The sequence below is a fragment of the Neolamprologus brichardi genome, chromosome 13 (genome assembly GCF_056152115.1).
Source record: "Neolamprologus brichardi isolate AB-2024 chromosome 13, ASM5615211v1, whole genome shotgun sequence".
Classification (NCBI taxonomy): domain Eukaryota; kingdom Metazoa; phylum Chordata; class Actinopteri; order Cichliformes; family Cichlidae; genus Neolamprologus; species Neolamprologus brichardi.
Window position 1 is genome coordinate 4,295,889 of NC_142116.1, and position 12,444 is coordinate 4,308,332.

Sequence of the window (12,444 nt, forward strand, 5' to 3'; positions counted from 1 at the left end):
TTCCTATGCCTATATTTGACTGATCTTTCTGAATATGGAAACACGCTGTAGCTATACAACACAGATGTCTGTCATTATTTATCCGTACAACCTCTCCGCTCTGCAGAGACTTGAAGCTGGACAATATACTGTTGGATGCTGAGGGTCACTGTAAGCTGGCAGACTTTGGGATGTGCAAGGAGGGAATTCTCAATGGAGTCACCACCACCACCTTCTGTGGGACACCGGACTACATAGCGCCTGAGGTAACACTCAAACAATGCATAAACAGAGCAACAGACATAACATCACTTGAGTATTAAACACTAAGCTGTGATTAGACGGGTATTTTTATAACCAAGCACGCCATCCCCGACAGTTTATTAAGATAGACTAAATAGGGGGACCAATGCTCGTCTTCATAAACTGTATATAAGCTCCTGGTACATTGTTTCATATGTACTGGTCCTGCCCTTCTTTGTCCACCTTTTGGAAATCTGTTTTCCATACCATGTCTGAAGTCCTGCAGCATCAAATTGAACCAGAGCCACTCTGTGCTATGTTTGGTGCGGTCCAGAATCTGAATCTGTCCAACTCCAGACTCAAAACATTAAACTTTTCATTATTGTTGGCCAGGCGAGCTATACTGCTGAAGTGGAAAGACTCTTCTCCCCCCTCACACACGCAATGGCTAAAAGATATAATGTCTTGTATGGATTTAGAAAAAATTAGATATACAGTTCGTGGGTCTAAAAATAAATTTTATAAACTGTGGTCCCCCTTTCTGGACTTCTTTGAAAGGCCCACAACTACTGTTACTGAGTAGTCCAAGGAACCCCCCCCCCCCCCCCCCCGTCTAGTTTTTTTTCTTTTATGAGTCTGTTTGTTGTTTTTTGCTTTTGTTTGTTTTTTTCTGTTTGTTTTTTGGTTTATTTGCCAATTATTTGTTGTTTTAAGGGTTAGGGTGAGAACAAGATTGAAATTTTGGAAAATTCTGAAGCATTTTGTATTATTGTATACATTGTATTGGAACCTTTGTCTAATAAAAAGGCCTTTGAAAGAAAAGAAAGAAAGATAAACTGTATATAAAAGCATTTTGGGCTTGACAGGAGTATTTCTGGGTTTTTTTAGATCCTCCAGGAGCTGGATTACGGTCCGTCAGTGGACTGGTGGGCGCTAGGGGTGCTGATGTACGAGATGATGGCAGGACAGCCACCGTTTGAGGCCGATAACGAAGACGACCTGTTTGAGTCCATCCTCCACGATGACGTGCTCTATCCGGTCTGGCTCAGCAAGGAGGCCGTGTCCATTCTAAGAGCGGTCAGTTAGTTGTGACACTGTGTCATTTGCGCTGTTGTCGAAATTCAGCAAATGAGTTATTTAAGCAGTTTCATACAGATTAAATAGAAACAGTTCACCTACACCAAGGGTGTCCAACTCCAGGCTTCGAGGGCCGGTGTCCTGCAGGTTTTAGATGCGTCCTTGATCCAACACAGCTGATTTAAATGACTAAATTACCTCTTCAACATGTCTTAAAGGTCGTGTCCAAATTCATGGGCTGCATCCTCCTGAGGACCCGGCCTTCGCGGTTTACGTGGGCCGGGTCCTCAGGAGGTCGGGTAGGCTGGAAGTAAACGGCTATGGAATTGGACGGTCTAGCCTTCTCGATCTACTCCCGCCCTTAATTCAGAGTATTTCCGGTTGTCAGCGCCACGGCACGAAAATCGAAAATGGACCCCAAAATCTTTCTCCGTTTTTTGTGTTCATTTTTAATTATCAACGAGCTAACCCACATTCTCGCCTGAAAATATGTTTAAAGTTTATTTTGTGGCCCAGAAAGATTAATAAGAGTAATTTTAAAACTTAGTAGCGGCCGCCATTGCCGGAAACTGGAGCTTGGCTGGGCTATGAATTCTGGGATATGGTGGGCCAAGAAGGACACACCCGACCCATCCTTCAAATTCGGGGAAAAGGAGGACGCATTTGTCTGCTGCATTCGGAGGAGTCTACGAATTTGGACAGCCTTCGGCGCGTCGCTGTGACGTAATCGGTCTACAAATGCGGCCTCAGGAGGATGCAGCCCATGAATTTGGACACGACCGAAGTTCTCCAGAAGCCTGGTAATGAACTGATCATTTGATTCAGGTGTGTTGACCCAGGGTGAGATCTAAAACCTGCAGGACACTGGCCCTCGAGGCCTGGAGTTGGACACTCCTGACCTACACAGTCTGCTATGTGGATAATGCTGCGTCCAGACTTTTGGGGATTATTCTGAAGATTCTGAACCAATTTTAGATTCCACAAAGACAGAAAGATATGGTTTCCACATATCATGATAATTCCAGTGGTGACATTTTTGGATATTTAGTAAGAACACAAATTAACATAATCAAATCACCCTTTTTACTACCGTCTTCTGAGTCTTTCCTGATTTTTCTTGTGTTTTTCCTTATGCTACATAAGATATATAATTCGATCTTATGTATATCTTTAGCACTAAAACTTGCACTTTATAAAGGATTCCACTAGAGTGTATCACAATTGAACAAATGGAGCTGGTCGTGTGTTTCCATCTGTCCTCGTGTTTCCCTGCTTTTGTCTCTTTTTCACATGTGAGTGAGGATGCTGCTTTTTTCTCAGTGTCATTTGTTGATCCGTGTTTCCTGTTCCTCCACTAAAGCAACATAAGATAATTCCCTCTCTATTACTTTTGTCTCTGTGTGGTACTGGTTGCGTGTGCAGCACCACTTGTCCATTTGTGTATTTGTTCATCCAGTTTTTCCATCACAAGCTTCGCGTTTACCTTGGCTGTGGGTACAGTTTGACTGCAAAGCCTTGTGGGAAAGTGTGTGTTTATGTTGGACAGTGTCTTGGACTCTGACCGGTCACTTGACCGGCGCTATGGGCTCTGATTGGACATGTCATCCAGCTGAAGGACTTCAAGTCACATGAACAGCTTGTGCGCTACTGCTCCACTAGTTTTTAATTAACATACATGCGAAAAATCCTGAAGGCATTTTAATAAAAAACAATGGCTCTTATGTATTATTTATATAAATAAGCAACTAATAGTCCCAGAATTTCCCCTTTTCTGCTTGAAAATATGGTGACTCTTCACATGCTGTTGTTGTTTTTGCCTTTATACATAAAAGATCGCATTAGAAAAAGAGCAAACAACTGTAATGCCAAAAATTATATTATATAATATTAAAATACAATAATACAATATTAAAAGAAGATTATTTCCATCAGTGGTAATTTATATTTGGTAGTTTGTTCTGGTAGAGCAGCTGCAAGACGTTTTTTTCATTAGAAAAAAATGAAAGATTTTTAATTTTACTTTCTGTTCTGAAACAAAACTTTGTCTTTTTTAGATGTTTGGTGTTTTTGGCCTTATTGTGCGAATCTTCCTCTGACTCAGTCTGAGATCTCTGAAAATGATATCTGTTAATTTCTTCTTACAAGACTAGAATCAGGAAATGAAATAGAAATTAATAATGAAACAGACTTAAAACCCTGTCTTAGTTTTTATTTCCTTTACAAAGACATTCTTGTTCAGCAGCAAATCTCCCTCTTTAAATCACATCCTTAAAAATGTTCTCACTCTTTCTCTTTTCGTATCTGTTTCTCCTCTTTCTCTCTGGCACTTGTCAGTTTATGACTAAGAGCCCTAACAAGCGTCTGGGCTGCGTGGTGGCTCAGGGTCTGGAGGAGGCCATTAAACTTCACCCGTTCTTTAGAGAGATTGACTGGACGCTGCTGGAGCAGAGGAAGATCAGACCACCGTTCAAACCTCGCATCGTGAGTACACACACGCTAAGTAACTAAGCAACTGTGGGGGAAAGCAACTGTAGACTGTTTGCAGAGGATGATGCAAAAATGTGAAGATTATTACTATTCTGTTCAAAGGTGGAGAAAAGAAGTTAAAGTTAAGCCTTTGTTGCAAAAATGCAATTTCTTTGAATGACCAAACACTGATCTTACTTGTTGAAGACTGCTGACACTGCTGCACACCCAGTTACTTCATGTCCAAAGGCTAAATCCACCAAAAGAAGACCTTATCTCTTCGTCCTTTCCTTCCAGAAAACCAAAAGGGACGTCAATAACTTTGACCAGGACTTCACCCGTGAGGAACCCGTTCTGACGCCTGTTGAAGAGAGCATCATCAAGCAGATCAACCAAGACGAGTTCAAAGGATTCTCCTATTTTGGCGATGAGACCAAAGCCTAGACACGTACATGCCGATGTGTAACATTAACCACAAACACCGCACCACACCCGAAAAACTTTCAAAGACACCGTATTTAAAGAAACACGGCCTCCTGAGCTGTTCCAGATTCTGACCACTCCAGGAAATATACTAGACCATTTGTATTACTCATTATGGTTTCTGTGCTCTTGTCGTTTGTCCATTTGTGCATATCCCATGGACCTCAAGCAGCATGCAAGTGCAGGTCAGTTACTGTAAGAAACGACCCGATGCTTCTTCGGCTGGTTCGGGTGTGTTGTAAAAGCAGGCGGACAAAACCAAACGGAAGTAGATACAAAGGCAAGGTCATGTTCTCTGTGTGTGAGAATGAGAGAGAAATCATGTGTGTACAAGTGTGCATGCATGTGTTGTTGCACACCTCTTCTAGAGAGAGTCGTTTCTTTACATGATGTGCTGCGTCCTGTGTCTCAGTGTTTAAACAGTGTTTTCCCTTCCTACGTGTATGTAAATGACAAAAAAAATCATTGAACCAATGATTGTATTTAAACAAGAAATATCTTGAAAACTGTTTTATTCGTTATGGAAAGAAGTGTGGAAAGGAGGCGTGAGAAATCCGAGATTTTTCTGACGTTAAAAGTGTAGTCTCAGTATTCGTCAGTGCGTTTAAATACCTTAAATAATAACTCGAGAAGAGGCATCACTGGAGTGACACTTTGGCATTTTAAATTTGAGTTTAGCATTATCTCAGTAGTTCTGCTGCGCTCCGTTACTAACTTTCTTTTAGCTTCTCGACATCGACATTCCAGTTCCTCGTTAAAAAACACAAACAAAAACAAATGGTACTACTGTAGCTTACTACTGGGAGTGTCCATTATGGGGATGAGGTTTGCTTACAGTGTTAACAAGCTGTTTTGCATACGACACGATACTTGACACGGAGACACTTGTCTAGTAAAGCCAAATAACAAGCTGGAACAAGCTGAATCGGAAACGTCCGGGGCGCCCTTTAAAAAGACGATTCATTTTAGCTGAAGTGCTTGTTACTGACTCTCTCGATGCACCTTGCGGAGCGAAATCTTCCCGGGTCAGCTCCTTAAACACCTTTGTGACCAGTTTATCCTTGAAATGCCTTGTGTGCGCGCGTGTGTGTACAGTAACTGCGTTACCAGTGAATGTACTGGACCTACTGTCTCTAACGTGACAAACCAAACCCCCGTGATTCCACAGGAAAGTCGAGGATCGTACACAGAGGAGAATGTGTTCAACTGAATGTATTTGCTCTGCAGTGTGTGTGTGTGTGTGTGTACATATGAGAAGAGCCCGTTTTCTCTTGCCATCAAGTTGTACTTTAATTTAATACATTTTTTGGTTTTTGTTGAGTAGTTTTTACTGGATTGTCTTGTTCTTTTTGTGTTTTTAGAAATCTTTAAATTTCATGTTGTAGATTTCAGTGAGACTCACTCGACCTCTTCCTCCCCTCTCTTGTACGGCCTAAACATGGAAGTAAAATAAGCTTCAAATAAGGAAGATATTGGGCCGATTTTGCTCCATGTTGCAGGTTGATACCTTTATAGCGAGCTGAAAAGAATCCAGAAATGTTAAAGAAAGCTCCATGTGCAATACTCTGAAATAGGAGTTTTGGGGGTTTTTCTATCTTTTTTGCATTTGAAGAGAAGTACAGTAGGTTCAGCTCACAGAGAGAAGTGACAAGTATTCACCACCTTCTCTCAGAAACCATCAAATAAGCATTTCAGCACCATTTCTCTCACATTCATATGTAATTGCCACGCACTGATGAAAGATGTTTGCCAAAAATGAATATCGTCAAGAGCAGCCAGTGCAGAAAGTAGCGCGCTATTATAAGAAAAAAAAAGATGGCTACAGTTTGTAGCACTTTTTACTTGTGTGACTTTAAAAAGACTTTGCAAGTTTTCATTTGTTTATTAAATTCCTTCCAGCATGACAGCAGAACAAAGGCGATTGTAAAAAAGTATTGAAGGCAACACACAACGAGGTTTTAAAGTAGATTGAAGCTTTGAAATCTGCCTTCAGATCCTATAAAAAATAATCATTTATGTATCAATAAGTGCCCCTGAGGGCCTATTTAACAGAAATTATGATGATAAGGGCACTAATAAACACAAACGTGACCGAAAGTTTACTAATACCTAAGAGCGTATGTGCTCTTTAATTTCCTTGTACTTTTTCAGTAAGTGTGTAAATAATGGTCACAGTTCCCAAATAGCTAAACAGGAAGTAGTCTCTGTACCGCCGATGGGCTCATGCACCACTAGTTGGAGCAAATCTAAACTCTCCCAAGTGCACGTTTCATGTTGAGCTGCTATGTGAGTAAATGTGCAAACTTCAAATTCAATTTTAAGGAAAATGTGCAACACTGGAGTGCTTGGAGGTCACACCTGTCCCATGCAGGTTGTGGACATCAACACCTTTCTTAACTCGTCATGGTGACCATTTAGTTTGGTCATTTGTAGTTTTAATTCTTACTTAGAATGATTCTTACAAAACAAATAAATGACTAAATTGATTGAACGGTGTGAGGGATGCTGGGCTGTTACCTTAAAGCCTGTCTGACAGGGGCAGCCTCCACCCATATGTGTGACACCCCATCACGAAGAGGCAACAACAGCTCCAGTGGGAGACAACACCCCGGTTCTCTGCTGAGAAATCCTTGGTTATCTGGGGACAGAAGCAGTTGCAGGTAACCTGTTAAAATGTCTGGAACATGTTAGATCTTCTTGACAGATCATGGGGCACACAGCCTCTGGCTACGGCTTTTCTGTGTGGAGTTTGCATGTTCTTCCTGCATCTGCATGGGTTCGCTCCAGGTACTTCTTCCAATCGTCCAAAGACATGCAGATAGTAGAGGTTAGGTGAACTGGTGATTCTAAATTGGCCGTAGATGTGGATGTCTACGTGTTAGCCCTGTCCCAAATTTGTACCCCAGCTTTCATCCTATGGCAGCTGGGATAGGCTCCAGCTCGCCTTGACCCGGAATTGGATGGATGGATCATGCTGGCCAAAGACTTTGATTTTGAACTTTTCAACAAGGACAAAACTACTGCACTGGCACTGATGGGTTGCATTTAATTTACAACTCACAAAATAACAACTTAAAATAAATAAGAGCTGATTATCATGCTATTTGTTGGAACAAACAGAAAGAAAATGCAGTTACAATTAAAATCCGATTCATCTCCGCGTTTTAGCTGCCTAACCTCAAGATATCACCCTGAAATACAGGGATAGACGATGAGTGTTTTTCAGACACGCCATCCTCAGATCTGAAGATTTTGAGTGCTGTGTCTAAAAAAGCATTATGATTGGAGCAAGACTGGTCCCGGTAATACACCAGAGCCGCTTATGTCCCCTGAGCACAATACTTCCACCAGACATGTAGCAGCACATTTCAGTATCTCAGAAGCTACTTTTGGTCCATTTAAGGTAGCACAGAGTAGAGGAAGAAGGCAGAGTGTCAGGGATGTTAACGGCATAGAATAAATGTTCATTTTCCAAAATGATTCCCCGTCCATCCCCATAAAGCCTCTGCTTACGAAGTGCTCAAACATTTCAAGGGTGATACTGCATTTTTTGGACCGGTACCAGCGCCAGTCAGTCAAAGCTGAGCAAACTGCGTGATGACAGCATTTATAAATGTCATCAAGCATCTTTTATGCTTTTTCTTTTTATTGTGTAAAAGAAAGAAATCTGACAGCATACAGCAGTGATAGGCTAATATCAGCCAAAAGATGACAACATAGAACCTTTACTGCGAAATTGGTTTCAAATCGTGCTAAAAAGTTACATATGTGGTAATTTGTGGGAGTTGTGATCTAATTTTATTCACATGCAGATGACATTTAAATGTCATTTCATTAAAGTCCAAGAATAGCACAACAAGCAGCACCGTTCATGTAGCAGTAAAACTCATGCTGTAGCAGCAGTTTGAAGAGCTGAAGATGCGTTACTGTAAATACAGCGGATCTATCGATTAACGTTGTCCAACTTTTCTTCTTCTCTCGTGTCTCCTGTTGCTTTAGTCTTTAATTTGAAAAAATAAAGTCAAACTATTTGTCCCACTACAACTAGAAAGGGACGCCTAGTCCTCCATGTTAAATGCCAAATGCTGTTTCCAACAAAAACATCCTTCATGTAGGAAGCTCATCTTCACTCGTTGTCACATCGGCGATGGAGGCGGTTGGAGATAAATGCAAAACAAGGAGGCACGATGTTGATTTCAAACAGTGGATACAGTATTATGATGCATACAGTGTCAAACGTTCATCTTCCTGCAGTGTTACTGTATGTTTATGCGGTTTGTTCGCAGTCCCTGTATTTGTGAAGCTCTGTCTGTACATTTTGTTCATTGATTAATTATTTCCATGCCCTTCATGTGTGTTTATGTTGATTTTTTTTTTCTTTTCGCCCTTTTGCGCTACGTGCCAAATGTACTGTATTTTAAAAGGATGTGAAGGTGTATTTTAAATTTTTTTTGAAATGGATTAAATATCATGATGTCAGAGAGAGACGGCTGTTTGTTTGGCGTATCATTTCAGCTCCTGTGATTTTTAATGCTCGCTTTGCACTAATTTCAGATGTGTCAAAAAAACAGATGAAAATATGTTTTATAATTTGCAAAACGCAGAAGCTACTGTAAGTGTATCTTTTCCATCTGAAATATTTGAGATGTTGACTCGGGAGGACAACATTAAACACCCAAAGCATGTGTTTCTGAACAATGCGGTGCAACCTGCTCTTAAAATGACAGCTCAACTTTGATGTTTCGCTGAGAATAGCAACAATAGCAACAGGCTGTTTATTGCTGTCTACTTTGGTTTTTAGTTGTACACCTTACATATCATAATTAGAAAAAGTGAATATTTAAAGCCAGCTATTGGTCTGTTCTGCAGGTGCTTACACATAAACACAAATTGACACAGTTGTGTTACATCTACACCTGACAACCTGCAGCATAGATAGAAATCTGTTTTCTAGTTCAGCGGACAATGCCAGTAAATGACTCCCGAACGACAACCGCCAGAAAAGTGCAAATGGTGAACTTGTATGGACTTGAATGGTAAAAATTTTCATGATAAGAGATTCAATATAGAAAATCTAAGTTTTACGTAAAACCCAGAACAAGATTTCCATTTTAACTGAGGCTAAAAGCAGGACAGCAGGCTGTATTCATTATTCTATTAAAGAATGAGGGGAAGAAATGAGTTTGAATGAATATGCTTTCCATGTTTTTGACATTTTTTCTGGACGTCGCCGATGGAAACACTGCTGTGAAGACTGACAGCAGATCAGTGATAAGAAAGGCAAAGAGAAGACGACATGCGAGGCTGCTTCTCGTGCACGGGCCTCGGGACTGACTCCTGTCCTACTTAAAACTCTAGTAAAAACATTTAGTACATTTTATACTTTTCAAGTTAACTAAGACCACAGGTCATTCAATGACGTTAGGATGACGTTGCATGATTGGGCATTTTAATCTGACACAAGACACTGAAAATGTCAAGATTTCCATGGTTGGAAGTTGGAACCATGGAATGTGTGTATATATATATATATATATATATATATATATATATATATATATATATATATATATATATATACAGTGTTGGGGAGTAACGGAATACATGTACCGCCGTTACGTATTTAAAATACAAAATATGAGTAACTGTATTCCGTTGCAGTTACCGTTTAAAAAGGTGGTATTTAGAATACAGTTACTTTGTTGAAATAAATGGATTACACGGCGGTACTTCCCTGTTTCATATTGTGGCGGGTCAGGACTGTTTGGGTTTTGTTGTCAACGTTCTGTTGTTCCAGGCGGCAGCGTTACGGTTGCCATGGTTACAGGGTGCCGCTCTCTCTCTGCGTGTTTAGCTAGTTAGCTAGTTAGCTAGTTTTCGGTACGGGCCTACACGGAACCCACCGTATCAGCCAGAGGTCCCTTTACTACGGTTCGGAGCCGCGGACCTTCAGTAACAGTAATAAATCACAGCAATAGTACATTCGTGTAGTTGTAAACAGCATGATACTATATTAAGTAATCAAAAGTATTCAGAATACGTTACTCTCATTGAGTAACGTAACGGAATACGTTACAGAATACATTTTGGGGCATGTATTCTGTAATCTGTAATGGAATACATTTTAAAAGTAACCTTCCCAACACTGTGTATATATATATATATATATATATATATATATATATATATATATATGTATATATGTATGTGTGTATGGGTGTGTGTAAATAAACGTATATAAATTTGGAAACTGGAAATTGTCGTTGGCGTCTGTGTTAAAACTTTGTGTCACAAAGTAATTACAGTACTACAAGCTACAGCACTATACATTTTGGTTGTATTGTGCAATGGTGACATTAGTGTGTTTCAAACAACAGATTGTAGATGTATCATAGTCACGACACACATATGACATGCAGACTATGACCATGACATCACTCACTGGTTTTGAATTCCACATTTTAAAGTTTCAACAATAGCGTTTTGAGTGTCGTCGTGTGTTTTTTGAGCGAGCGTGGAGACGGTGGAATAATCACCGCGGCCGTCACCCTGATTCCAGTATCCAGATGCATCCAGTTGTTAAATAAAGAAAATCATCCCACTCTGTGGAGGCTTTTCGCTACTAGAAAACCAGAAATTGTCAAAAAAATTGAGTTACCTGACTCAAAATCTGAATTTACTGACCAAGGGTCTCAAAATGTCAATTCACTTTTGAGTAAGACATAATTTTACTGAACTTGGAGGTTGAGCCTTACCTGATTAGGTACCTAAGTTTAATACATGAAGTATAAATGATGGGCAAACTCTGGCAAACTTAAGACTGTTTTTTAAACTTCTTAGTAAGTTGACACAGCATTTCCTCCAGTAAAAGTTTAGTTTCTCCTAGAAAGGTCACACGAGTAGTTAAACTGTGCCTTTAAAGAAGCACAACTAGGATACACTGAGTTAAAACTCACTTTTGAGACAATCTGATCCTGTGTGTTTATGGCATAAAGATAAATTCTCAGAACAGTTGTAATCATGGTTTCATGTAAAGCTTCATAAGCTTACATTAAAGTGAGAGGTGACTACATTATACTTCTAGTCTGGTTACTGTAGGTTAGTTTTTAGGCCAAAAAGCGACTTTATCTGTAGGAACAAAACAGGTAAGGAGCTCAGCGGCTACAATGGGAGGGGCGGGGCTGAATAAAGGGGCGGGGTGGTCTCCCGGTGGCGTTTCCAGCCAATCAGCTGTTCGGGACTGAGCTTCAGCTGAGCCTCAGGTCAGAGGCAGAGCAGCTCTGGGAGTTTGCATATCAGCAAGCGAAGAAAAGTTTTGACAAGCGGACCTGCGGGCGGCTTCTGTCAGCAGCAGCAGCTCAGCGTTCAGCCTGTGTGGAGTCTTTTCTCAGCGGGTGAGAGGTTGTACAATCCTCGGCAGTGTTCTGAGACTGTACGGCCCCAATCCCCCAGCTCAATCACCGCCAGCCTGGACTAACTGAACGCTTCACAGGTTTAATGACTTGATCTGTCAGCGGGCTCCTTGTGACCTGCGCACTTCGGTCTTAAACCTGCTTTTTTCTCGTCTCCCTATTTTTTTTAATATAATTTTATTAAAGTTGGACTTTACTCAAGACTGTCGTGGAAACAGCGTTGCGAAAATATGACAGCCGAAAAGGAGAAAAAGAGGTAAGAGATACTGGATTCACTCCTCTCCTTCAGCCTCTCTGCGGTTTTAATTGCCTTCCGCTTGGATGTGACTTTATTAATTCGCGGCTTTAATAACAGAGGCTGTTTATTTAGTGCAGAAATTGCCTGACAGTTGGCTGCTGTGGCACAGAGAGGGACCTGTTGCTGCAGTGCTGCATGTGACTTGGCCTAGCTTTGCGCTCTGTGCTCGTTTGGAAGGCAGCGACAGGCGCTGGTTTCACACAGCTTTAATCTTAGCATTGCATTAACTCCGATGCACCGGGGCTGGAAGGTAAGTGGCCGGGTGTTGTGCCAAAAAGTGATTGTCTGCCAAAAACTGATTTCCGGTATTTGCCAAAAAGCGATTGCTCATATTTAAAGTGCTATAAGTAAGTTGTTGGGCTATAATATGTTAAACATATGTAAAATGCATCCCTCATGGATGACATAAAGTCATCTTGAGCCACAAACAACATTCTTGTAACAAGATAGAAGACGCAATCAGTTTTTGGCAGTGACTTTTATATA

General features: G+C 40.7%; 2 protein-coding genes across 2 annotated transcripts in view; both read left to right on the forward strand.

Annotated features, from left to right (window-relative positions):
* LOC102799087 (protein kinase C epsilon type-like) overlaps positions 1-8,726 on the forward strand; it is a 106,450-nt gene extending 97,724 nt beyond the window's left edge. Inside the window, exons 12-15 of the mRNA XM_006783506.2 lie at positions 107-245; positions 1,111-1,299; positions 3,634-3,780; positions 4,063-8,726. Coding sequence (XP_006783569.2) covers positions 107-245; positions 1,111-1,299; positions 3,634-3,780; positions 4,063-4,209 — 622 coding nt within the window. The 3' untranslated portion in view covers positions 4,210-8,726. The remainder of the gene's footprint in view (positions 1-106; positions 246-1,110; positions 1,300-3,633; positions 3,781-4,062) is intronic.
* A 2,778-nt stretch (positions 8,727-11,504) lies between these two features.
* The window catches only part of epas1b (endothelial PAS domain protein 1b), a 48,324-nt gene continuing 47,384 nt past the window's right edge, over positions 11,505-12,444 (forward strand). The window contains exon 1 of the mRNA XM_087849990.1: positions 11,505-11,916. Coding sequence (XP_087706116.1) covers positions 11,891-11,916 — 26 coding nt within the window. The 5' untranslated portion in view covers positions 11,505-11,890. The remainder of the gene's footprint in view (positions 11,917-12,444) is intronic.